The following is a 26,762-nucleotide window of genomic DNA, read 5'->3' on the forward strand; positions in this document are numbered from 1 at the left end:
TTATATTGAAAATAAAAAATATGAAAGATTTTGTTCAAATGTAGTTCAGAAAAAAATATAGGAATATCTATTTGATATTTTTAGATAATTAAAATACTTCAAATACGTATATAATTTTTATTTAAATAATTTCTAAAAAATGATCTAAATAGAAAAACCACACATGAAATAAACTTCTTTTTTAATAGAACTGATATAAGAGATATAGTCATTACCATTACCAGAAGAAAAAGTCATTACCATTACAAGAAGAAAAAGAAAAAGGACAAGCTTCCTTGTCAGATGGCTTTATTCCAACCGCAATCAACGGTCTCCCGACGAATATTTATATTTACAACTTTTTCTCTTTTTTCTTCCTACTAATTCACTTTATCACAAATGTTACCTCTCTTTTATATTTTTTTTACTATTTTATATTGTGAATGTGTTCTTTACAAACCAAATTTCTCGAGGTTTGTTTTTTCTTTTGACCGTATATCATCTTTATCTAATCAACATAAACTTTTCTTATATAAAAAACTAAAATGATTTGAGATGGGCTAATGATACTTAAATCGTTTTAACTGTGATTTGAAAACTAAACTGACACGTACTCAGAGGTCAAAGAGGCAACAGCTTCGGTTTGACCAACTGTCGCAGGTTGAGTCACGGCCACGGCAGCGCTCCACTATGACTCAGACGATCGTTTCGGTTATGGGTCACACTTTTTTAGTACTCCTGTAAGTCCTAACCAATCAAAACAATTTTCTTTAACTCATCATCATCTTTTCATTATCCAAATTGTGAACACCGGATTACAACCACACGAATTTTCAATCTAACGTACAAACGACACAATTTAATAACACTTATAATCGCTAAATTACATCTTACGCTACCTAATCTTTATATCGCTGTAATTTTCACCACTCCGATCAGAGGTTACTTCACGACTCAAGATAGACCAATTTTTACACCTTAAAATTAGACCACCAAGCGAGCATAGTGAGCTACAAGAAAGTCAAGACACTAAACCGATCTTCATTTTAATCCAACTATTAGAGCATGCCCATTGGGGATTTTTAAAGGGTTCATGGGCTCGGGTTCATAGGGCCGGGCAGGGAAAAATAAATTGAAAATGGGCTAATATCGGTGACCCGAGTCTTACGCATGATCCGTTCTTAGCCGGGTTCAAGACACGTGTTTGTAACCCATTGGCCCCGCGTTTTCGAGTTTACGCGAAGCATTGACCGAGACCATTCATTTTTCTTTTCTTCTTCGATAGCTAGGATTTGTTTCTCTGAGGCGATTGAGAGGCGATTCTGGTGCGACGGCGATTTCCGAAGCTTTTGACCATCAAATCAACGACGAACGGTCCCCCTCCACGAGCTCAGGTCAGTATCGAGTAGATTCTCCACAATTTTGAAGCGTTTTGGGTCTCGGGGATTCTCAATCGATTTAGGGTTTTCATATTAGGGTTCAAAATCGAGTTGGGGCTTTCGATTAAGCGTCATGCGGGGTTGTATTTACCGAGTTATGGTTGGTTTATCGGGGATTATAAATTGATTTGGGGATTTAGGGTTAGGGTTCGAAATTGATTTGGGGGTTTTACAGGTTACGGTTCTTAATCGATAGTGTGTGTATCGTTTTATAGTTTTAAATCGTGTAGACGGGTTTATTGTTTCGTTTTCATCATATTGAGCTAATGAGTTTTGTGAATGTTTTGTTTGTGCTAGAGATGGATCCCGCAACAGAGAGAAGAGACATGAAGAGGAACATTGAGTACAACAACATCTTGATGTATGTTGCTGATTCAGAGTACGGGATACCAACAAGGTGTTACTGTGGTGGGAGAATGATTGACGAGGTTCAGGCGAAGGAGGAAAAAGACACTCTTCCTGGGAAGCGGTTCTTCACATGCATAAACTACGAGGTAAACAACTCATTCTATCTTTGTTTATATTTTTTTGTGTTCTTTTCTTTATTGATTTTGATGAGTTGTGTTTTTTTTATGGGTTAATCAAGGCTGATGGGCTCCATTATCGTCAGCCTTGGGTTCATGGTGTCCAGGAGGAGATCGAGAAGCTGACTAACCGCCTGGAGAAAGCTGAGAAGGTGATCAAGGAGGTGCCCATCCTCAATCAACAGATTGAGTCACTAGAGGTTAGTAAAAGATAATGTTTGCTTTTCATTACTTTTGGTGAAAGATAATGTTTTGATGCTGTTTCGTGTTGTTGTTTACATGTACAGGAACAAGTGAAAGTCCTCTCTGGCCAGGTCGATGTTCTCACTGTGAAGGTCGCTGACCTGGAGATGGTCTGCTTCGATTGAAAAGCGAAGGTAAGACTCAACTCTCATATGTTTATGTTTCTGTTTCTGCTTGTGCTTGGATTGAAAATAAAAATATGTTCACCGTATATAAACTGAACTACAAGTAGTTCAGTTTATTCTCAATACGGTTTCTGTTTATTAAATAAACTATAACTAGAACTAGAAGCTTAAACTACAACAGATACAAGTAGTTAACTATAACTAGATAACTATAACTATAACTAGAACTAGAAGCTTAAACTACAACAGTTCGATCATAAATTCTATCTGTTTGTTGGTTGGTTGGTTGCTCTGCTGTGATTAATAGCGAATTGTACTGAGCTTTAAATAATGGTTTGCACTGATTTGATAGTTAGAGTTTAATGAAGTTGTTGTGTGATCAATGTTTGGTAGTTAGACTTTAATGTAGTAGCAAATTGTAGTTTAAAAACATAGCAATTCCTTGTGTAAAACACACACATATCAAACCCAAACCGAAACCAAAATGGAACATCCTCCCCAAACCTCCCACAGCTCTCTTCAAAGAAGAAAGTGGTCAACCAAAGAAGACGTTGTGCTCATAAGCGCTTGGTTGAACACCAGCAAGGATGCCATCGTGAGCACTGACCAGAAGGCCGGAACGTTTTGGAAGCGCATAGTGGATTACGTCAACGCAAGCCCTCTGCTCAGTGGCGCCGTTCCTAGAGAATGGAGTCAGTGTAAGCAGAGGTGGGGAAGAATCAATGAGCAGGTGTGCAAGTTTGTGGGCTGCTATGAAGCAGCAGTGAGGGAGCAAGCGAGTGGCCAAAACGAGAATGATGTCATGAAGGCTGCCCATGACATCTTCTTCAATGACATTGGCATCAAGTTCACACTTGAACATTGTTGGAGGGAACTTCGGTTCGATCAGAAATGGAAATCACTCGGTGTTCCCAAAGAAGGTCCCAAGGAGAAAAGGAAGGAAGCTGCGGAGGTGGTGGCTGAGGAGGAAGGTGCGGAGGTTCAGCCTCCTGGTGTCAAGGCTTGCAAAGCAGCCAAACGCAAGAGGCAAGGTTATGATGAGATACATAGCATGCTTGCTGTGAAAAAGGAGATACAGCAACAGAAACTCCTAGAGCGTCTCCTTGCCAAAGACCCTACCCATCTATCTGCAAACGAAATCACACTCATGAACAAACTCATTTCTGAAATGATTTGAGATGGGTTTGTACTTCATTGGTTGCTTGCTGTTGTGGTTCATGTTGATAGGTTGATAGATATACATTGTACTTCTTTTGTTTGGTTGCTTTGTACTTCTTTTGTTTGGTTGCAGTGTACTAAATCATTGTTTATTTTGTCTTGCAGGTCACGGGCTGTAGTGCAACTTGTATGGCAGGAAGGAAGGAAGGAAGGAAGGTGTTCAACTTGTACCTTTATGTTTGTAGTGTAACACGGGAAGTGTAGTATTTTGTTTCTTTCTACACTTGTTTTCAATTCACGGGTGTACCCACTTTGTACTTGTTTGGTTGCTCATGTGTTTCACGGGTAGCAACCAATTTTCTACTACTTGTATCAGCCATGTACTCTCTGTTCTCTATATATAAAGCAGGTCTTTGTTTATGAAACTTGTCCACTCTTTACTCTTCTCTATATCTCTCTTTGCTCTACTCAATTGTCCAGTCTTTACTCTTCTTTACTCAACGACATACTCTCTATCTCAACCACATACACTCATCAAGGCAAGTATCAAAACAAGTTAAAGTTTCTCTTTGTCAATTTATTTTATAACTCTTCTCTATACCACAAGTATTAAAGTAGTGAAAAATATAATTTTTTTTTTTAAAAAATAATGTTTCTTATTAAAGTAGTGAAACATATAATTTTTTTTTTAAAAATAATGTTTCTTATTAAACAAGTGAAGCCTTAATTTTTTTTTTTTAAAAGATATGTTTCTTATTAAAGTAGTGAAACATATAATTTTTTTTATAAATAAAATTATGTTTCTTATTAAACAAGTGAAGATTTAATTTTTTTTAAAAAAAGATATGTTTCTTATTTAAAGTAGTGAAGATATAATTTTTTTAACCAAAAATAATTATATTTAATATTTCATTTTGGTTTTCTAGGAAGGAAGAAGAGTTCAAGTGATGTCTTTCTCATCAGATGATGCAGCAGATAAAGCAATTGAAGATGTGTTTGAGCAACATGTTGATAATTTTATCGACCAACATGTTGATAATTTTATCGACCAACAAATTAACAAGCCTAAAAGACGAGCTTATATCGAAAGACATAGGGAACAAGGCCACGAAGACCTATGGAACGACTATTTCAGTGAAAATCCTACATATCCACCAGAAATGTTTAGGCGGCGTTTTAGAATGACGAGGCCATTGTTGCTTTCAATTGTCGATCGCCTGAGTAATGAAGTTCCATACTTTCGTCAAAGACCAAATGCTCACGGGAGATACGGCTTATCTGCACTTCAAAAGTGTAATGCGGCTATACGTATGCTAGCATATGGTCAATCGGGAGATACGTATGACGAATATCTCCGACTTGGTGAGAGTACTGCACTTTTATGTTTGGAAAAGTTCAACGACGCGATAATAAAATTGTTTGGTGATGAGTATCTACGGAAACCTACACCAGCTTATCTTCAACGATTACTCGATATCGGAGAGGTACGCGGATTTCCGGGAATGATAGGCAGCATCGACTGTATGCATTGGGAGTGGAAAAACTGCCCACGGTCTTGGAGAGGGCAGTACACACGAGGTCACGGAAAGCCGACCATTGTCTTAGAGGCTGTGGCATCACAAGATCTTTGGATATGGCACGCATTTTTCGGTTTACCAGGTACCCTCAACGATATTAATGTTCTTGATCGGTCACAAGTTTTTTCTGACATTATACAAGGTCGAGCTCCTAAAGTTAATATCACGGTCAACGGCCACAATTATCGTATGGCGTACTACCTTATGGACGGAATCTATCCAAAATGGTCAACATTTATCCAATCCATCCCACTACCTCAAGGTCTTAAAGCTGAGATTTTTGCTGAAAAACAAGAATCCGCCAGAAAAGATGTCGAACGTGCTTTCGGAGTTTTGCAATCAAGGTTTGCAATAGTGAAAAATCCTGCTCTACTATGGGACAAGGAAAAGATTTGAAAGATTATGAGAACTTGTGTCATACTACACAATATGATAGTGGAGAACGAACGAAACACATATATTATGTCCGATACATCTGAGTTCGAGTCGGGAGAGTCAAGCAGGAGTTCACAGGTGGATATCTCGCAATCTACGGACTCCCCTTCCAACTTCGTTAATAGGCATGGCATTCAAGCTCAAATTCGGGATCAACAGAAACATAATTGTTTGAAAGCCGATTTAGTTGAAAGTATATGGCAAAAATATGGTAATCTAGATGAATAATCTTTGTATGTTTTTGAATTTCCATTGTATTAAATAAAAAAAAAATTAATAATTAAAAAAAAAATATTATTTTATTCTTATGAACCCCATTTTCGGGTTCACTGATGGAAGAGCAAAATAAATACAGATTCATCACTATTCACGGACCCACCTAAAAACAATAAAAAAATTCCTATGAACCCCCCTTGGGGCTTGGGGTTCACTAATGGGCATGCTCTTAGGTTCCTAATGATTTGAATTCCGTGCATGTCCCAACATATTCAACACCATCGGTGCATACCAGTCAAGCATCATCCCTTCTAGCTATCACCATTCCACCTCTGAGCTTGAAACCGAACATGGACGTCCAAAATGAAGGCAAAATTTGGCAACAACAGCAAGAGCCGAGCACTTCAGTCGAGATTTTCGCTGTAGTCACAAGTGAAGTGAGATTCATTTTTACTCAATTCTATTGTGAGTCAGGTAGATCTTTCGCTGCCTAACACCAATTCTGAGTTGTATATCGTTGGAAAAGTCGAGTTGTATTTTCAGCAAAATTAAAAAAATGTGTATAATAGATATATTACGACATGAACATGTGTATGTGCCTGAGAATACGTAATATGTACAGTACATGTCATAAATCGACGGACGTAATTTAAGTTCGAGAAGCAGACTACTGTTTTATTTTGTTTAAAAATTTCAGCTATTTTTTTGTAAAGAGTTATTCTGTTAATTAAACAGATGCACATATTATAATTCTAAAACATAGTGAAATCAAGTTTGGATTAAAAAAAGAAGGTAACATTTTTTTGCCAAAAGTTTGTCTATCGACTATTCTTCTTTGATTGGTAAAAGTGAGTGTAATCCAGAGTAAAAATAGCAGATGAAATAGAAGGAAAAAAAAGAAATAAAATGAAAGAGAAAATAAAGAATAAATTAAAGAAAAATGAACCGAAAAATAATATGAGAGAACATCAAATTTTACTCCTCTTAAAACAAGTGGAAAACTTTCTACTCTTTTTAACTTTATTTAGCTGAAAGTAGATAAAAATTATTTTTATCATATTCAACCTGATCAGCTGTAATTAAGTGGAATACCGAGTAAAAGATATTTACTCCAAATTGTCATTCAATTAGTTAAAAGAATTTTATAAAAAAATATGATATGTTACATTTAAAAAATGATATGATTGGTGGTTAATAGTACTAAAATACTATGAAAATATTTCAATTAAAATTTGAAATTGATCGATTTGATAGAGACTACAGTTAGACTGCCGATCTTTATATATGGTGCAAGCTCGAGTTTCAATTAACGCTATTAGAACATGCCCATTAGCGGTTTTTAGAGGGTTCATGGGCTCAAGTTCTTAGGGCCGGGCAGGAAAAATTAAATCGAAAATGGGCAATATTCGGTGATCCGAGTCTTACGCGTGATCCGCTTTTAGACGGGTTCAAGACACGTGTTCGTAAGACATTGGCCCCGCATTTTCGAGTTTACGCGAAGCATTGACCGAGACCATTCATTTTCTTTTGTTCTTCGATAGCTGGGGTTTCTTTCCTCCGAAAGGCGATTGAGAGGCGATTCTCGTGCGACGGCGAGTTCTGAAGCTTTTCACCATCAAATCGACGACGAACGGTTCCCTTCACGAGCTCAGGTCAGTATCGAGTAGATTTTCCATCATTTTAAAGCGGTTTGGGTCTCGGGGATTCTTAATCGATTTAGGGTTTTCGTAGTAGGGTTCGAAATCGAGTTGATTGTTTCGATTAAAGGTCATGCGGGGTTGTATTTACCGAGTTATGGTTGGTTTATCGGAGATTGTTAATTGATTTGGGGATTTAGGGTTAGGGTTCGAAATTGATTTGGGGGTTTTACAGGTTACGGTTCTTAATCGATTATGTGGGTTTTGTTTTATGGTTTTAGATCGTCTAGACGGGTTAATTGTTTCGGGTTCACTAATGATTGACATTTGTTATTGTTTTGTTTGTGCTAGAGATGGATCCCGCAGCAGAGAGAAGAGACATGAAGAGGAACATTGAGTACAACAACATTTTGATCTATGTGGCGGATTCAGAGTACGGGATACCAAGTAGGTGTTACAGTGGTGGGAAAATGATAGACGAGGTTCAGGGGAAGGAGGAGAGAGACACTCTTCCGGGGAAGCGCTTCTTCACCTGCATAAACTACGAGGTAGTCTTTCAATTCTATCTTTGTTTCAGTTATTTTTCATTTTTTTCCTGTCAAGAGTCTGATGACTTTTATCTTTTTGTTTATGGTATTACCAAGACTGATGGGCTCCATAATCGTCAGCCTTGGGTGTTTGGTGTCCAGGAGGAGATCGAGAAGCTGACTGCCCGGCTGGAGAAGGCTGAGAAGGTGATCAAGGAGGTGCCCATCCTCAATCAACAAATTGAGTCACTAGAGGTAATCTCTTCTCTCTTCATTGCATTGCTTTATTGTTTTGGTGTTTCATTAGTTTAGCGAAGATAACGTATTAACTCATTTTATTTTTCTTCTTTACATGTCCAGGAACAGGTTAAAAGGCTCTCTGGCCAGGTGGATGTTCTCGCTGTGAAGGTCGCCGACTTGGAGATGGTCTGCTTGGATTGAAGGTAAGACTCAACTCAAAGTTTATGTTTTTGTTTCTCTTCTCGATTGATGTTTCTGTATTGCATTGCTTTATTGTTTTTTTTTAATATATTAACCGTATATAAATTGACTAGAACTTTTTATACTACAAGTATATAAATTGACTAGAACTATAAACTACAACTAGAACTAAAACTTTAAAGTACAAGTAAAAGTAAAACTATAAACTACAACTAGAACTAAAACTTTAAACTACAAGTAAAAGTAAAACTTTAAACTACAACTAGAACTACAATTATAAACTACAACTAAAAGCAAAACTATAAACTAGAACTAGATCATAAATTGTATCGGTTTGTTGGTTGGTTGCTGTGATTAATATGGATTGTACTGAGCTTTAAATTATAATTTGCACTGATTTGATAGTTTGAGTTTAATGAAATAGCGTTGGTAGTTAGAGTTTAATGTACTAGACTAAACTAGTTTAAAAACATAGCAAGTCCTCATGTAAAACACACACATATCAAACCCAAACCGAAACCAAAATGGAACATTTACCCCAAACCTCCCAAACCTCTCTTCAAAGAAGGAAGTGGTCAACCAAAGAAGACGTTGTGCTCATCAGCGCTTGGTTGAACACCAGCAAGGATGCCATCGTGAGTACTGACCAGAAAGCCGGAGCTTTTTGGAAGCGCATTGTGGATTACGTCAACGCAAGCCCTGTGCTTAGTGGCGCCGTTCCTAGAGAATGGAGTCAGTGTAAGCAGAGGTGGGGAAGAAACGAGGGCTCAAATTCGGGATCAACAGAAACATGATCGTTTGAAAGCCGATTTAGTTGAAAATATATGGCAAAATATGGTAATCTAGATGAATAATCTTTGTATGTTTTTGAATTTCCATTGTATTAAATAAAAACTTTTTAAAAAAATTTAAAAAAAAAAGATTATTTTATTCTTATGAACCCCATTTTCGGGTTCACTAATGGAAGACCAAAATTAATACGGGTTCGTCACTATTCACGGACCCACCAAAAAACAATAAAAAATTCTCTATGAACCCCCCACAAGTAAAAGTAAAACTATAAACTACAACTAGAACTAAAACTTTAAACTACAAGTAAAAGTAAAACTTTAAACTACAACTAGAACTACAATTATAAACTACAACTAAAAGCAAAACTATAAACTAGAACTAGATCATAAATTGTATCGGTTTGTTGGTTGGTTGCTGTGATTAATATGGATTGTACTGAGCTTTAAATTATAATTTGCACTGATTTGATAGCTAGAGTTTAATGAAATAGCGATAGATAGTTGTTGTGTAATGAATGTTTGGTAATTAGAGTTTAATGTACTAGACTAAACTAGTTTAAAAACATAGCAAGTCCTCATGTAAAACACACACATATCAAACCCAAACCGAAACCAAAGTGGAACATTTACCCCAAACCTCCCAAACCTCTCTTCAAAGAAGGAAGTAGTCAACCAAAGAAGACGTTGTGCTCATCAGCGCTTGGTTGAACACCAGCAAGGATGCCATCGTGAGTACTGACCAGAAAGCCGGAGCTTTTTGGAAGCGTATTGTGGATTACGTCAACGCAAGCCCTGTGCTTAGTGGCGCCGTTCCTAGAGAATGGAGTCAGTGTAAGCAGAGGTGGGGAAGAAACGAGGGTTCAAATTCGGGATCAACAGAAACATGATCGTTTGAAAGCCGATTTAGTTGAAAATATATGGCAAAAATATGGTAATCTAGATGAATAATCTTTGTATGTTTTTGAATTTCCATTGTATTAAATAAAAACTTATTTAAAAAATTAAAAAAATATTATTTTATTCTTATGAACCCCATTTTCGGGTTTACTAATGGAAGACCAAAATTAATACGGGTTCGTCACTATTCACGGACCCACCAAAAAACAATAAAAAATTCCCTATGAACCCTCCCTTGGGATTCACTAATGGGGATGCTCTTAGTAGTAGTAGTAGTAGTAGTAGTAGTAGTAGTAGTAGTAGGGGTTGACGTCGATTAGCAACACAAACTTAACACACCAACAATTTTTCAACCCAGACTTTCAGACTCATCAATTGTCCCCATAAACTATCAATTGCATCAATTTTCAACAATTTTAGTAAATTAAACTAAATCACGTTTAGTGACCAAAATCGCGATTACTTAAAACTGATTGCCCAATACCTAAACCGAATACTACTAAACCCGACAAAAAAATAAATAAGACATCTCTATCTAGCGTTGTCTTCTTCGATAGAGATTGGGAATTGAGGACAAGAAAAATAATCGTGAGCTTAGGAAAGTGTAATCGAGAATCTAGGATTCTTGAAGGTTTATGGAGGACGATGAAGAACATGAAGAAGGTTTTGTTCCTGTTGCTTTTGCTGTAACAGTGACCATGGAAGCCGACGAAGGAAAGAGAGAAACTTTGTTCCCTGTTTCTGTAACTATGGCGACGACAGATGAAGAAGAGTCAAATAGAGAGTGGAGCATTCATGTTACTCTTGTTACTGAAGCTTCGACAGTGGAAGATGAAGAGTATTGGAAATATGAAATCGGCCAAAATCCTAGAAAGGGTGAGAAGGAAGACAAAGAAGATAGAAATATTGAAATTATAAATGGTCAAATAGCTAAGTTGTTCCTTGATAAGCCGAGAGAGAACATTATCTTAATTCCTGAGAAAATTAAGAAGAAGATAAAGGAGAAGTGGAAACTAATGCCTGAGAAAAAACGAATCACCAAAGAAGAAGAAGAAGACTGTAGAAACTATTGGAAGAAGAGGGTGGATCATGCATTGTTCCAAGTGTGGGGAAGCTGGCCACAATGCAGCTAGATGCAAAATCCAACCAAAGAAAAAGATGAAGACTGAAGCAAAGGTATTTGCATTTAGATTATTCAGTGTTTTTGTCTTTATTTGATCTTCTCTTTGGCTTTACAGGACGTTGGAAGCTCCTCTAGAACCAAAGCCACTTCACTGACACAACCATCTCAAGCAAGCATTTGAGTTGAGGAAGTGTATTGTGTGTGTGTATCACAACATTGTATTTTGTGTTTCAGGGCTTTAGTATTTTCTAGTTGTAAGAAGTATGTTTTGCTCTGTTTTCTCCCTATTTTCATGGATATAAGAAATGAATGTTATTGATGGTGTTGTCTTCAGATGAAACTCATGTTCTTATGTACTCTTTCTAGTTAGTTCATGTTCTTGATGATAGTCTTAAGTTACAAAACAAATGAGATAAAAAAGGTTATTAAAACAACACAAACCGTTTACACTTGTACACTAAAGGTAATCAAAACAACACAACGCAGAATTGTCTACAACCATTGACAGTTACCAAAGTTTACAACAAAGCCATGTAATGAAATTTTAGACAACATTGTACTGTCAACCCACATCTTCTTCACTTTTCTCTGTCTTCCTCATATCTTTAATATCTTCTTCAATTGTTCTGTCTTGCTTCAACCAAAGAAATCTCTTCAACCAAAGCTTTTTTAACCCACTTTAAGAGATGATCTTCCCCCTTTCTCTGCAACAAAAATATGGTTCACTTGTTCAGAAGTCAAGCAAACATATACATTTATTTGATCTCAAACGGGTTACTCGTACCAGCATCACAACTTCACATGAGCGATAGAATCTCCGAAATTAATTCTCCTGGTTCGCCTTGAGAATAAACCTCTAATATTCCCAGAAACGACCATGAACAACTTGTAAGCAAAATTATCACCAATAAAAAATTGAGAGTGGATTCGAGGACTTACTCAGATTTCGCAAGTTCGGATTGACTCTTATTCTTCTCCATTGTCACGATTTCAATTTTCCCCTAAATCTCACTATGAACCCTAATTTCATAAAGGGAGAAGAAGACAACGGTAGATGGAGATGTCAGGTTATTTTTTTGTCGGGTTATATTATTAGAGTCAGGTTCAGTAGTAATCGGGTTGGGTGTTGGGCAATCAGTTTTAAGTAATCGCGATTTGGGTCGCTAAACGTGATTTAGTTTAATTTTCTAAAATTGTTGAAAATCGATGCAATTGATAGTTTATGTTGACAATTGATGAGTCTAAAAGTCTGGGTTGAAAAATTGTTGGTGCGTGAAGTTTGGGGTGCTAATCGACGTCAACCCTAGTAGTAGTTATACCCTCAACGACAAGTGAACATTGCTTTGAGCTTCTTTTGTAACCAGAGGGTTCTACAAAAGAGGAGATCGATGGTATATACATGATACATCTATCTAATAGAGAAAATTTGTGGAATCGATATTTTGCAAATAAGAGCATTTCCAATAGTTTCTTATTCCCTTTTCTTTTGAGGGATTTTATACTCCAAAAAATTTTCATCCCCTCAAATTTTGAAGATGTACTATTCACTCCCTTAAAACACTATTTATTTTTCATTTTACTCTTTACAGATATATATGTTTCACAATAATATGAATAACTTTTTATATATCATATTTTAGTGATTTAGTTATATTTTCTTAAATATATTTTAATTAAAATTATTGTATTCATATTTTTTTTAACGTCTGAATCGATTATTATCGATTAAGTATGCTATTACAACGATGAGAATATTACAAAGACGATTCTACAGCCGACAATTCTACCACCCTGTGAGAATACACGTCTGACTGCACCACTCTGAGCCATCCTATGACTGCACCACTCTGAGCCATCCTATGAGATCCATGTTCGATGGTACGCCATGCACCAAGCTGAAGACCTCCTGTAACTTGTTTCTCCATAATCTGCATAATTTGGTATATTCTGGGGTTTGAACCCCAGACCTCTGGGTGTAGAAGCAATTGATCCCTTAATCAAACCACTGGACCAAGGGGACTTCACATTGTATTCACATTTTTGTACTATTTATATGTATATCTGATTAAATATTATTTTATTTTTTCAAAATATTTTATTTTGATATGTTTCAAGTAATATGTTTTATTAGTTTTTGAAAGTTTTATGATTATAGATAAATATTCTTAATATTAAGGATTTGAGTGTAAATTACTAATTCTTTATAAAATAAATTTGAGAGTGATTGTTGGAGAACCATCCCTTTATCATTTTATTTTAATGTTTTAAAAAAGTGTATAAAAATAATCCAATTAGATAATGATAATGTTTTAAATTTTAATGTTTTTCCTCCCCGATGGACGCTCTTCTTCTTCTTTCTTCATTTTTTGTTTCTCTTTACTTCTCCTTTTGATCAAATGTTTCTCTTTTCTTCATTTTTGATTTTTAAATATTTTCTAATACTTGAGGTATTCAACAAGAAAAGTCCCCTCCGGATGCTCTAATAAAAGCATATAACTAACGACATGATAAGACTTAATTTATATAATTTTATTACTACTTTTTATTAGGTTTGACATTAACGTTGAAATCAAGTCATGGTGCGGAGTGGGATATAATTTATTAATTATATCATTCCAAGTTATTTTTGTTTCTAAAAACACAACACCTTGTTCTATTAACATAACAGAGTAATGTTTTCTTGTTCATCTACTACAGACACAATTTTTACCAAGGTTGAAGTAGGCGATTATCGCGGCGATACTATAAGTTGCACTGTTGCTGTATAAGTTTCATCAAGGTTCATGTATTAAACATGGATGATGGAACAAGTACCTTACGTTCATTTTGCCACATATAGTTTTACTTTCCACAAGTTAACAAAATCCATAATTGTTATAAAATAAAAATAGTAGAAAAAATATTTGATTCATAAATGATGCCTAGTGTTTATTTTTTCCTTTACGTGGACAAACTAAATTTTGAAACTTTGTGTGGGACCACTGGACCTATAATGGTTAGGAATATAATTATGCGCAAATCTAGCCATCATTTCGTGCAGTGGGAAAGATATAATGTTCCGACCATCCATGATTATATATGTATTAACCGTGATTATATATGTATAATGTTCCGACCATCCATGATTCCATGTCCATCGTTTATGGACCTTCCATACCCATTTACTTGGTTTGTGGAATTTCTTTCGTGCCATAGACAATGTATGTTGATCTTTTGTAGGTTTGAAATTTACTTTTATTGATCTTTCAAACATTACATAACATTTTTCTGTATGTTTTTAGACTCATTCTCACGATATCATAAATTATTTAATGATAAATCATTTATTATTCCATTATTTCAATTAATTAAACACGTTTGGTTCTGAAATTTTTTCTGAATGTGTATCCGAAAATATTCGTTTGTGAAAAGATTTTCGTCGAGTTCAGATAATTTTCGATGATATATAAAAAATTATAGTGAAAATATAAAAATTTAATACTAAAAATAAAGAAAATAATTCTTTTCTTTAATAATAATATTCGTTTGTTCTCTCGGAATCACTCAGATAGCATCACTCAGATAGCAGTATTTTAAAGATTTCTAGGTTTTTGAAAGCCAAATCAATATTTTATTTAATTGTAATTTATTTTTTGTGTAATAACTAATTTTAACTTTTAGTGTCTGATTTTGCACAGTCAACAGTAATTTCAGGAATAAACATGCGCAAGTGATAGTTAGGTATTAAAAATGCTGATTTCAAATAGTTGGGGATTTAAAAGCTCTTTTCCCGTTCATTCTCATTCACATAACGCAAGGTCTTCATTCCACACCACGATAGGTCTCAAGACATTTTTTGGATCCGAATCAAAATAGCTTAACAGTTTTGATACCACTTGTAATGTTTTAATTGTTTATGGTTAATGGACCTTTCACGTCCGCTTACTCAATCCGTGGATTTCATTCCATTCGATGGGTGATGCATTAGTTTTTCGTAAGTTTTGAAAGTCATATTTATTGATCCTACAATTACCACATAATATTTCTCGTACTTTAAACTCACTCGCACAATATCACAGATTATTTTTTGATAAATCTCTCATCCTTTTACTGCTCATGCTCAAACATACTTAATATGCTTAATTCTAGAATTATTTCTGCATGTGTGACCAAAAAATAAACAGACTTTAATAATATTAACAATCCATTTTTTTTGTCAACATAATTCATTTCATGAAGCCCAGTGGACTAAGTACAGAGGATTCAAAGTCTACAAAGGCCCAATAACTAAAGTACCGTAATCGGTAAGAAAACAACATAATGAAATGTGTATCGATCGACGTGTCTTCCACCGAACATGAAAAAAAGACCACGTGGCATCAACTTGCAGCCAGGTTTAGCATCTTCCACTGAATTCACAGCAGGCCTATTGTCGGTATTTTCTCCGCCGCGAAAATCGGTGTCTTCTCCGCCGCGAAACTGGTGTCTTCTCTGCTTCTATTTGCCACCATCAACAGACTTCAAATTTCCTCTAGATTATCCTCTTTGCAAATCGCCTAGGCCTATGACCATATCCTTCAGTCACCATCTTCGTGTAACCCAGGGAGGTTAAAGGAGGAAGAGATATAGACCATTTGTTAGGACATCCATGAGACCCCAATTCTTCTTAATCTAATCTCATCATCACCAAGACACTCCCAATCTCTTGATTTACAAACAATGAAATACTACATGCAAAGCCCAATATATTAGCCATAAATCATGTAGATTTATAATCAATTGAAGTAAACAAGCTAAGATGAGAAAAGAAGAACAAAGAACATAGCTTTCGGAGTTTTGATTAAAGCAAGCAAAGAGGATTTTCTGGTCAAGTGGTCATATAGAAACCTTATTAATTCAAACCAAATCGAAAGCAAATGATAATCATGAAAAAACTATTTTGAATTTTTGATATTGGTTTGGAAAGCACAGCAAAATCGTCAAACGATATACATGTCGTCTAGCAAAAATCACTATCCGCTTAACGGAAGATAATATAGAACAACAAGAAAACAAAAACAAAAGAGTTTGGCAACCGGTGGCGATTAGCCTATTGGCCGCCGGAAAACGAACTCAATTTTTGAAGGTTTAGAGAGAAGGTAGAGACCTTTAGGTGAAGAAATATGTCTGATCCTAAAATGTATAATATTAACAATCAAATCAATTCTTTTAAAAAGTTTATAATAGACCAATATTAAAATGTTACATATATTAGTCTATTCATGCAGACTAGTCCTCAAGGTTAATTAGATCAATCTGTCGACTCTCGACTCTTTCTAATACGAAGAACAAGCTTTCTTTATTTTCGCATATATGTTTTCGCATTAAAAAGATAATAATTTACCCTTTTCACAAACTATCTAAAAATAAAAATAAACGCAAGAGCGAAAAATGTTTCAGAAACATAATGATATTTTTGGGTGAAAACACAGTGATGAAAACCTAAATAATGTAAATGCTAATTCAGATAAAAGATCCAATGAACAATCATAACCTAAATAGATATGTGCACTGTCATTACTTGAAAATATATGAAATGTTTTGACGAAAACCTGACCATTAACATATAATTATGTGGTTTATGAACTAAAATATTTTCCTTCTAACTTTTGTTTATAAATCTATATCAGAAACATGATGTCCCCAGCTATACAAGCATATAACCCGCATGCAATACCAAATGATCAGATTATTGGAAGCCCTTTATCAAAAAAAAAAGATCAGATTATTGGGGAAAACAAAAAGAATACAATTTCTTTCTTACCAAAAAATACAATTTCTTTAGCGATACTTTTTTGGGTGAGAATTCTCCACGCGTAAGAGACAATCCGGTATAGGACTGGGCAAAAAACCCAGATCCAAAAATTTTACCGAACCGAATCCGAATCGGAATTCATTTAATATTCAAACGAATTTAAAATTTTGGTATTTATAGAAACGAAACCGAACCCGATCTGAACCAAAATATTTTAGGTACCCGAATATATCCGAAATAGATATATACATAGTTAAATATATTAATTATTTTTAGATTTAATGTATATTAAAAAAATTCAAAATATGTAAGATACTTTTTATTTTTTCAAATACTTAAAAATATATACAAATAATCAAAAATAAATGTCTAAATAGCTAAACTATACTCAAACCACAAAAAATACTTAAACAATTTATTGATTCTATATCCAAATGTTCAAACCAAACTAATTTATATGATAAATTTAGGTATTTGACATTTGCTATTCAAATTTATTAATAATATATTATTTGATTTATAAATTTTAAGAAATTTAAAGTATATAATGAATTTTAAAAATTTAAAAATAATTTAAATAGATTATCCGAATTCAGACCGAACCGTAAAGATCCGAACGGAACCTAAATCAAAATTTAGAAATAGCCGAATGGGGTTGAAATCTTTGACCCCGAAAATCCGAAACCCGAATAGATCCAAACCAAATTCGAATGGATACCCGAATGCCCACCTCTAATCCGGTAACTACCGCGCAAAGGCTTTTGACTCACACGTGCCAATAAGTGACACTTGTCCCTACGAAGATCTCTTACGATTTTGATTTTGTGTGTATTGTTACATTGTCATTAACCCCTTCTTTTTTTGTCGACTATCTATATTAAAAGTCAATAGTCATTAATCCCTTTATTGCGTAGAGTATGTTTTCTCTAACTAAAACACAAATACTTTTTTTGTTCTTAATAAGAATTGATTAGAAAGCAAAAATGTGTCAAGACAAATCAATTTAAAACCCGGCGTGTAACATAACATGGTAAATTTGTGTTTAACTTGATCAGTTTTTTTTTCTGTTTCTTTATGGTACAACAACAATGGGGTCCGAGGTTTAATGGCAACATGTCCCCTCGAAGTTTAAGTCTTCATCTCCTAGCTTTTCTGATTCTACGATCTGCGGAGCATCAATACCTAGTAACTTCTCTTTGTTATTTTTCAAGGGGATCTCTTTAAATGTACTATTTTCAACTACAACTATAGTACATGTAACATGTTAGCTAAAAGACTACAAACTATACATACTATACGCCAGCACAAATTCTAAAAGTCAATCAGAATGCCAATATTTATCACCGATATATCTACTATTCTATTGGTTTCATTTTAATTATTGTTTTATGTTTATACACACATTAAAAAAACATTTAATAAAATTTACGTTGAAATTTATTAATATATTTTGTATTGAAATCATAAAAACATTTATTTTGAAACGAAAAATTTACTCTATAATGACAATTAAACTGAAACGGATGGAATATTATTTTGAATAGTATATAAATACACATATATATTACATACACTTCCCATTTAGTTTTAGTTTTTAAAAAGTATGTTATATATTTAAGTGAACGATTGTAATAATTTATATGAACCATTACAGTTCTTTATATGAACATAAGTGAAATAATGTAACTATCGGTGACCGCGATATAAACCATAATTACCATTATAACTCTTGGTCAACCGTTACAATTATTGGTGGTAACAATTGCAATTCTTGACTATCGCAATTATTAGAGTTAAAAATTGTTACTATTCATCAATCATTGCAACTGTTGGTTGCAATTCTTAGTTCTACATATTATTAAAAAACGCCTAAAAAAAGCATGAATACAAGCAGTAAGACCCAACAGGCCTATTACAATCCAAACCCAAAATCGAATTAAAATTTGACCCGATCCATCCCGTCTACCGCTCCACGTGGAACGAACAACCCACCAAGGAGACGCGTGTCGAGATAGCAAAACGTCATCATCGGAAAAGTCTGGAAACCACCGCCAGGACCAAAGCCGAACCCTCATCGGAGTCGCAAATCACCACTTCCTTCCCGCCTGGAAGTTGACGCTGTATCGAAAATGAGCACCATCTCCGGAACCACCGGGACACGAAACACGACCACCGAAAATCCACCGCCGACGACAATATCGGAGGTATTGAATTTGGAGTCTTCACATCAAGGCCCGACCTTCATGGAGCATCCCTCGATTACGCCGAGATCTCACCCAAATTCGGCCACCAACCCACCACAACAAATACACCTTTCTACAGCTCGAACCCTTCTGCGAGAACCGAAAGCCGGCGACCATTACCGGAGAGGAAACGGTACAGCCCCAAAAACATACGCCGGACCACCACTGGAGAAGACGATGCATGGCCGGAATCAGAAGAAAACAGAGGGATGACGGATCAACCCCATTTTAAAGCCGATAAAAAGCAAAGCAAGAAAAAAGAAAAGCCTAGAGAACTTAAAGCCGGACCGGCGGTGGCAAGAAAGCCAGAACCGCCGGCCGGAGAGATTAACCGCGAGTCGTGGACCTAGAGAGAAGGCGGAGAGAAATGGTCTAGAGAGAGAAAATTTTTTCTTGAATGGATAATATGAACCTTTTGTTATTCTTAGCTCTATATATAAGAAGTTGTAACCATTGACAAATAAATATAAGAAAATCAAAAACTATTTGTTAGTTAGAGAGAAAAATTCACTATTCAAAGATCATTAGAAATCTTTGAATAAATATATATGAACACTAAACTATTTTGTTTTCTTTTATCTTAGCATAGATAAACAGTGAGACTTTTATGGTCTTATTCTGCAAAAGGATTTTGTGTAATTTTATGTTTGGATTAGGGTTGAAATACTCTTAAAAGTGATCTTATGGCCAATTCAATCATTATCCAAATTTATAATTCACATTTTTTTGGGTTACCAACCTAAATAACCAAAAATCTCAAGAAATATTTTCTTGTGAATTATGGTTGGTGTATCTGTCCGAGAAATGATATAGAAGTTTGGAAAGTTAGATACATTTGAAGGATAATGATATATGGTGTTTTAAACATCTTGTATATATGTTTTCCAATTGGTTTTCAAGTCTTTATCAAGTCTTTCTAGTCATTTTCGAGTCATTACAGGTTTGGAGTTGCACTGGATGGGAGATGGACCAATAGGAGCAAAAGAGGCAGAAAACAGTGTAGTTTGGTGATTTTCATGCAGAACAGTCTGATGACTATTCCCGATCAAGTGGAGCAACCGAGTGTATGTTCCAGCGGCAGAGATTTTTAAGAAAAATACAATATCTCGGGATTTGCCCTAATTGCCTCATTTTTCTTTCCCAGCAACATGTGGCTTTGATATAACTTCTTGTTCTGTTTTTCTATATTATTCTACGCTATTCTAGACACAAGAAATCATTGGAGACTTTATGATTAGAGGATTTTTCTTATTGTGAAAGGAGAAGGTCATCTCTCTCGATTTAGAGGAGAATCCTCTGAACCCTATTTATATTTCTTTTATAATTGCAGTTATGAATTGTTCAGTTTAGGGTGCCTTACTTAGTCTAGGGTGTTTAAATCCATGAGCTAAATACAAATAAGGATTATTGTTGTGATTGTCTCCATTCATAGTTATGCTTACTGTCTGCATCAAACTAACCGTTTAGTGCTTGAAACTAGGTCTAATCTAATCATCAAAAGTGCTTAAGTTACTAGAAACACTATGAATGGGCAGCTTGTCCTTAACCAGCGAATGTAGATGTTAGGACAAATTGTGAACTTATCGAATCTGGTCTTAATGTTTATCATCATTATCTGATTCAAATGACAGTTAAGATATTAGGAATGCATGATAAAAGGATAGGTGCCACGACAGTGGATCGATCTTGCTTTGTTGTTCGAGTTTAATTAAGACTTGCTGGATTTGTTCCTTGAATAGATGTCTGGCTCATGCTCATTGGTTTCCGATTATTTACTCTATGCTTAGCTCTCTTTAATCATCTAAAAAACTCCCATTCAGTTTGTTACTTGTTTGTTTCAATTCACTTATTTAAAATCCCCTATATTATTTTAGTTTGATATTGATTTCATAAAAATAAAATGTAAACTGGTGGACCACGGACGGCAAATTCAAAGGCGGACCGTTTAGCACGCAGTGCCAGACAACAATCGTCTTTTGTAGTCCACATGGATGCAGAGCTACCAGTTTGGTGTGCAGAGTCTATATGAGTCAGTATGTTTGATGACAAAAAAAAAAAATGTAAACTGGTCCTTTGGATTGAACATCAAATACTAAAATTACCACTGTTAACTTGACAATAGAAATGTTCAGTTTTAGTGTATCAAGTTTACACTAAAGGATACTACGAACAAGTATTCAGTGGTAATTGTAGCTCTCTTAGTACACTAAAACTAAACCTTTCCATAGGCATTTTTAAGGTTCATCTTTCAAAGATGGCTAAAAAGAGGCATTTTCTTATCACGACACTAAGGGATACCAAGAATAAGTATTCTAATTCAATAATATTTGTCACAGACAAATAACATAAAAATTGATATCATATATAGCATCAAAAAAGCCAAAATAAAATATCGAGAAACAATCAAACCTAATAAAAATATATAATTTCATAAATACGACTAAAAAATCAATGGTAAAATCTCAGACCAAAATTTTTGTTGGATAATACCAATACAATGATATTAGAATGGTACTGTTTCACAATGATATTAGAGTGCTTTTTCACATCACAACAAGCAGTTCCAGAAGAAATTAATTTCAGAGAAAAAAATCTTTGATAACAACTGCAACAAAAATCGAAACTAATTGAGTATATTTTGATTATAAAAACCGACGAAAATGAAATATCACTAAAAATTTAGAGAAACCAATCAGAATGAAACCATAATATTAAAGAAAATACTAAAAGAGAAATCACAGTGCCGGTGTTACAAAACTACCGGCGCAGACAAAACAAAAGTCTGGCAAAAAAAAGAATCTACGTTATTTTCTTGTTCTTTGCCTTTCTGTTTTACAATAATATATATTTACATTAAAATTTTACGATAAGGATTTAGAGTCAAGTATTTAAAGTAGAGGTTAGAGTTATGATAAGGTAATTTATGCTATTTGGAAAAAAGTTTGGTGTGTTATTTAAAAGAAATGTGCTTATAGAATATTTCTTATATAATATATCAGCTTAAGCCCTTAAAAATATTATTATCTCCCATCTGCCATTTATTTATTTTCAATTAAGATGAGGTATGATATACCATACTATTCTGTAACATTTTGAAAAACTTAGTTCTCTTTTAAAATATGCAACAAAATAATTATATTATTGGTGTTTTGTTGGTTTTTGGTTTTAACACGAGTACTAGATGATAATCCGCGCCATGCGCGGGATGAGTTTTTTAAAATATGTTGTATTGAAATATTACAATTAGAATGCATCTTGTTATCAAGATTTTTTTTACATTTTATTTGGGGTGGACATTCGGATACCATTTGGTTCAGTTTAGTTTGGTTCGGTTCAGTTATATTTCGATTTTTTGTGAGTTCGATCCGGTTCGGATCTGCGGGTTCGGTTTGGATTTGGACTCATTTAACTCATTTTATTTTTAAAAAAATAAAATTCGTATATACTTTAAATTTCTCAAAATATAAAAATAAAAAAATTATTTATAACATATAAATGTGTATAATGCAAGCTAAAATACTTAAACTTAACATAAAATTTGGTTAGCTTCAATATTCGGATAAGAAATCAATAGATATTTGAAGTATTGGTATTTTGAATATCATTTAACTATTTTAATCATGTATTTTTAACTATTTGTAAATATTTTCAAGTATTTTGGACAACTTAATAACATTTTATATATTTTTAATATTCTTTTAGATATTAAATTTTAAAAAAAAATTAATATATTTAAATATATAAATCTGGTTTCGATATATTCGATATCCGAAATATTTCGTTTCGGATCATGTTCTGTTCTAAAAAATATCATCTTAATAACATCTTACAATTTTTGGTAATTTATAGACGCTTTAAAAAATTCAAAATATAACATATATGAAAAATCTATTTTTTTAAATATGTTTAAGTGATTTTTTTTGATAATATTAATTAAAATAAAATGTAGAGGATACAGATTTTTTTATCAAATATTTTTGATTTGTAATCTTTTTTTTTCACACTGAACTTCCATTAACACTAGAAAGATACAGAGTTTGAGATACAGATTTGGGATACATGATTAGGAAACTAAGCCAGCAGGAACAAACATGTCCTCTAGAGTCAAAAGCCATGGAGCCAAACATAAGCTATAAACACTAAAGGATGAAAGCAAAGACTGTTGGAACCTAGAATCAATTTTAAAAAACTCAAGCAAGCAGGTCCACCGAGGAAGGACAGACGAGATACGCGCACACCTTGAGATGATCTTATTAGAGGGGAGCCTCTGAAACTCTGTACTGCTCTGGAACATACCATGAGCCACGAGTAACAACAGAGAGCAAACCCAGGAGGAAGAAGACTATCTTTAACTTATAAACCTCCACAAGAAGGTGCAGAAGGACCGAAGCCCTCAAATCCTTAGAGCGAGCCGGAGAATCCACGAGCCGAGAAGGACAACAGCCGTCGCAAATGAACCAAGGATAAGCACATCTATCAAACCGCGAAGGAACCACCACCAGAGCCAAACTACACTAACCAGCAGGAAAGGGACCAAGCAGGAAAAGGGAGAACCATACCAGAACAGGCCAGACACAGCAAGAGCCAACTCAGACAGCTTCCACAACACCATACTCGAAACCTGCACATCTAGATTTAGATTCCAACAGACTTACTAAGATCCCCGAGAGACTGGAAGCAAGGGCATAGATCTGCGAAGCTTCCACCAGTGCGACTTCGCCGCTCTTCAAAGAAACACACATCGTCGAAGCCTCATACCGCCTCAGGCGAGCAGGAGACCTCTAGAGCAGAGAGCCTCAGAGAGCAAACCGATCTACAATCAACCTTCCAGTTTGACAAAATCTGAACCTAGATAAGTAATACGACTGAAAGAGAAACAAGGGTGCCCCTCCGGTGCCAACAAAGAACGTCAGTCACCGGAGAACAACAAATCTGAGCCAAGAAGAAGCTAGGCGGTGCTGGGTGATAGAGAGAAAAATAGGGTTTTTTTTTTTTTTTGATTTGTAATCATTAATTATCATATATACGTTAATCATATTAGGTAATTTTGTAGCTTTTATTTAAGGAAATAAACTTACGTAGCTTTTATTTAAGGAAAGAATTTAAGACTATTAATTAATATGATAATTAGTTTAATAAAAAGTATAATATATATTTATATGGACCAACATATTTTTCTAAGGATTTCTAAGAATCATTCTAGTGATGACACGTGGCTACACAACATGTTATAATGTTCCAGGATTAATATATAGAAGATTTGGTCGACAGTTTGACTTTGGTTAATCTCAGGTAAAAGCACCAGTAAGTTTGATCAAACGTTGACCTACAACCAAGTTGTCTTGGCCTAGTGGTAAAAGGACTCCGGCTGGAGTTTCTGTCCTGGGTTCGATTCCACTTGGCCACCGGAGCTAGCGTTAAATCGCAAGAATACGTGGATTGCCGTCGGTCTCAGGAGGATTAGTCTTGGGCCTAGAAAACTTTTGGATCACCTCCTGGTTAAATAAAAAAAAAAACGTTGACCTACAAAGCTTAGACAACGTATGAAATAATTAATAGAATCGTAGAGTAGTTTTGCACTGTAAATCACTCAACAATTAATTAATAAGGTTGATCATATAACATGGATGATGGACGGGACAAGTATCAATAATCTTTTTTTTTTGTAAACAAGTATCAATAATCTTGTCAATGATAATTCATAATGCTATTCATATTATCGCAGTACTAGCTGGTTCTGATTAATTTGGCAGCATTCATTAGTTTCAGGTTGAATTAATCGCTGGCAACGTTCACTCCTTATCACATGATATTTTCCGGCTTAGCAACAATTACGTAACCGATATTGGTTTATTTTGCTTATTTATCCGCAAAATCGCTATAAAACAAACTGGTTAACAAGTGCTTTAAACGCCACGAAACACTCGTGCAATTAAAATTTTAGAAAAAGTACGATTTACGAAGAGGAAAAAACGAAACATCGACGGGATTAGTTTCGAAATTCACGTGGACGGAATCAAAATGTGTCGGTCGGCATAAGTTAACCCACTTAATAAATGGTTCCGTTCGGATTTTACTGACCGACATTATCCCGATAGCACAAGTTCGGTGAGTTGTTCGATCTTGACCGTCAATATCTGAGGGTCCCACGACCGTCGAGTTTGCATCGAACGTTCCTTGTTCAGCGAGACAAGAAGGACTCGTGTCGAATTTAGAAGCCGAGACGTTTCTTCCTTGTGCACATGAGCGCACGTGCCAGCTGATAGCAGAAAAGTGGTCCCCACCATGTGAGCTTAGTGACGACGTCGTTTGACAGCACCAGGTGGTGGTCTCCGGCGGCGCCTCACTTGACGTTAACATTGACTTAACCGGAAGGTTATTTTAACGGCCTCGTGTCTCCAAAGCGTAACTAAAACTGAACCTTTCTTTTCTGAACCCACTTGTTTATTTCTGTTTCAAACTTTCAACTATCGGCCATCTTCATTCATATATCTCACGTATACGTTGTCTGTTTTACTTTTTCTCCATGATTATATCATAAGCTTTTTGTGTTACAGAAAAAAATATCATAAGCTTTTTTCCATTGCAATAATTTTTTGAAAAGAATATTTTGTTTCTGTAATATGGATGAATCCAGAAAAGTCGCAGACCAATAGATAAACTTATTCTTCAAAGTATTTAAATGAGTCTTAGAGTTTCAGCATATCCACATTACGTAAATAGAAAAATATGATTTAGTTTCGTATAACATGAATATCAAACTTAAAACATGTTTACATCTCAAATCCGTTTACTGGACCACAAGGTCCGTTCTTTTATTGTAATTTTCCGACACTAATTCTTTTTACAATAATTTAACCTGAACGTTATGATAATTCTACAATATTATTTAACCCTTTCTCAAAAAATAAAAAAGTATTAAATATATATTATTATTATTTTCAAAATAACTTTTACATCTAAACTCTCACGTTAAAAATCAAAATGGTTAAATTTTATGTTGTTTTTAATGAATAATTATGTTTATTCATATTTTGTATAATAAATTAAAAATAAATTAATTATAACAAAAATTGCTAAAACAGAAAGAACTCGTGTTTTCCTTATTTTTTCCTTTTTAATCTTTGGACAATAATAGTGCAAACACAATACGATTTAAAATTTTACAAAAGGATAAAAGGGGCGTTTAAAGGTTAGTTGGGTAAACCCTAACCAATAATCAGTATGAATATTTAGGTTTATCATCAATTATGAACCTATAAATATATTATAATAATAAAATATTATTACCTTTTTAAATAAAAACTACAACTTATGAAATAATAATGTAAGTTTGTACGTATTTATTGAGTTACCAAGAAAACTTATTATTATTTTAAGAATATTTTCATTTATTTTTTAAAAAATGTTTTCTAAGTTACATAAAAATTTAGTTTTAATTTTTTGTTTGTACCTTGATTTTGTGTGTTTTGAAACTTATTTAAAGTTTTATGCATATTGCTGGTTTAAAAAAACAAAAAAAAAAAACAAAGAGACAAAAGTTCACATTTTTATTTTATTTCAAAGTGTAAAATATTTGATATGTGGTCACATTCTCATAATTTTATAGATTCACTTAATGTTTATAATGTATG

The 26,762-nt window shown here is 34.3% G+C and overlaps 2 protein-coding genes and 1 long non-coding RNA gene across 3 annotated transcripts; 2 read left to right on the forward strand and 1 right to left on the reverse strand.

Annotated features, from left to right (window-relative positions):
* The first annotated feature begins 2,794 nt into the window (after positions 1-2,794).
* On the forward strand, positions 2,795-3,487 carry LOC130500194 (glutathione S-transferase T3-like). The gene has a single exon (XM_056994949.1). It carries the CDS (start codon positions 2,795-2,797, stop codon positions 3,485-3,487), a length of 693 nt encoding a protein of 230 aa, XP_056850929.1.
* Positions 3,488-4,407: 920 nt separating this feature from the next.
* Positions 4,408-5,441, forward strand: LOC130500195 (uncharacterized). Its single transcript, XM_056994950.1, has one exon. The coding sequence runs from the start codon at positions 4,416-4,418 to the stop codon at positions 5,439-5,441; it is 1,026 nt and encodes a 341-aa protein (XP_056850930.1). The 5' UTR covers positions 4,408-4,415.
* Positions 5,442-11,510: 6,069 nt separating this feature from the next.
* LOC130500370 (uncharacterized) lies at positions 11,511-12,370 on the reverse strand. The gene is made up of 3 exons (XR_008938986.1): positions 12,052-12,370; positions 11,897-11,968; positions 11,511-11,816 (listed from the first exon to the last, which is right to left on the reverse strand). It is a non-coding gene; the product is annotated as an uncharacterized LOC130500370 (long non-coding RNA).
* Between the last annotated feature and the right edge of the window lie 14,392 nt (positions 12,371-26,762).

The sequence above is a fragment of the Raphanus sativus genome, chromosome 9 (assembly GCF_000801105.2).
Source record: "Raphanus sativus cultivar WK10039 chromosome 9, ASM80110v3, whole genome shotgun sequence".
NCBI classification, from domain to species: Eukaryota; Viridiplantae; Streptophyta; class Magnoliopsida; order Brassicales; family Brassicaceae; genus Raphanus; species Raphanus sativus.

What these genes read in the sequence shown, in the direction of transcription:
- LOC130500195 (XM_056994950.1), top strand. Translation starts at nt 4,416, where the DNA reads ATGTCTTTCTCATCAGATGATGCAGCAGATAAAGCAATTGAAGATGTG.
- LOC130500194 (XM_056994949.1), top strand. Translation starts at nt 2,795, where the DNA reads ATGGAACATCCTCCCCAAACCTCCCACAGCTCTCTTCAAAGAAGAAAG.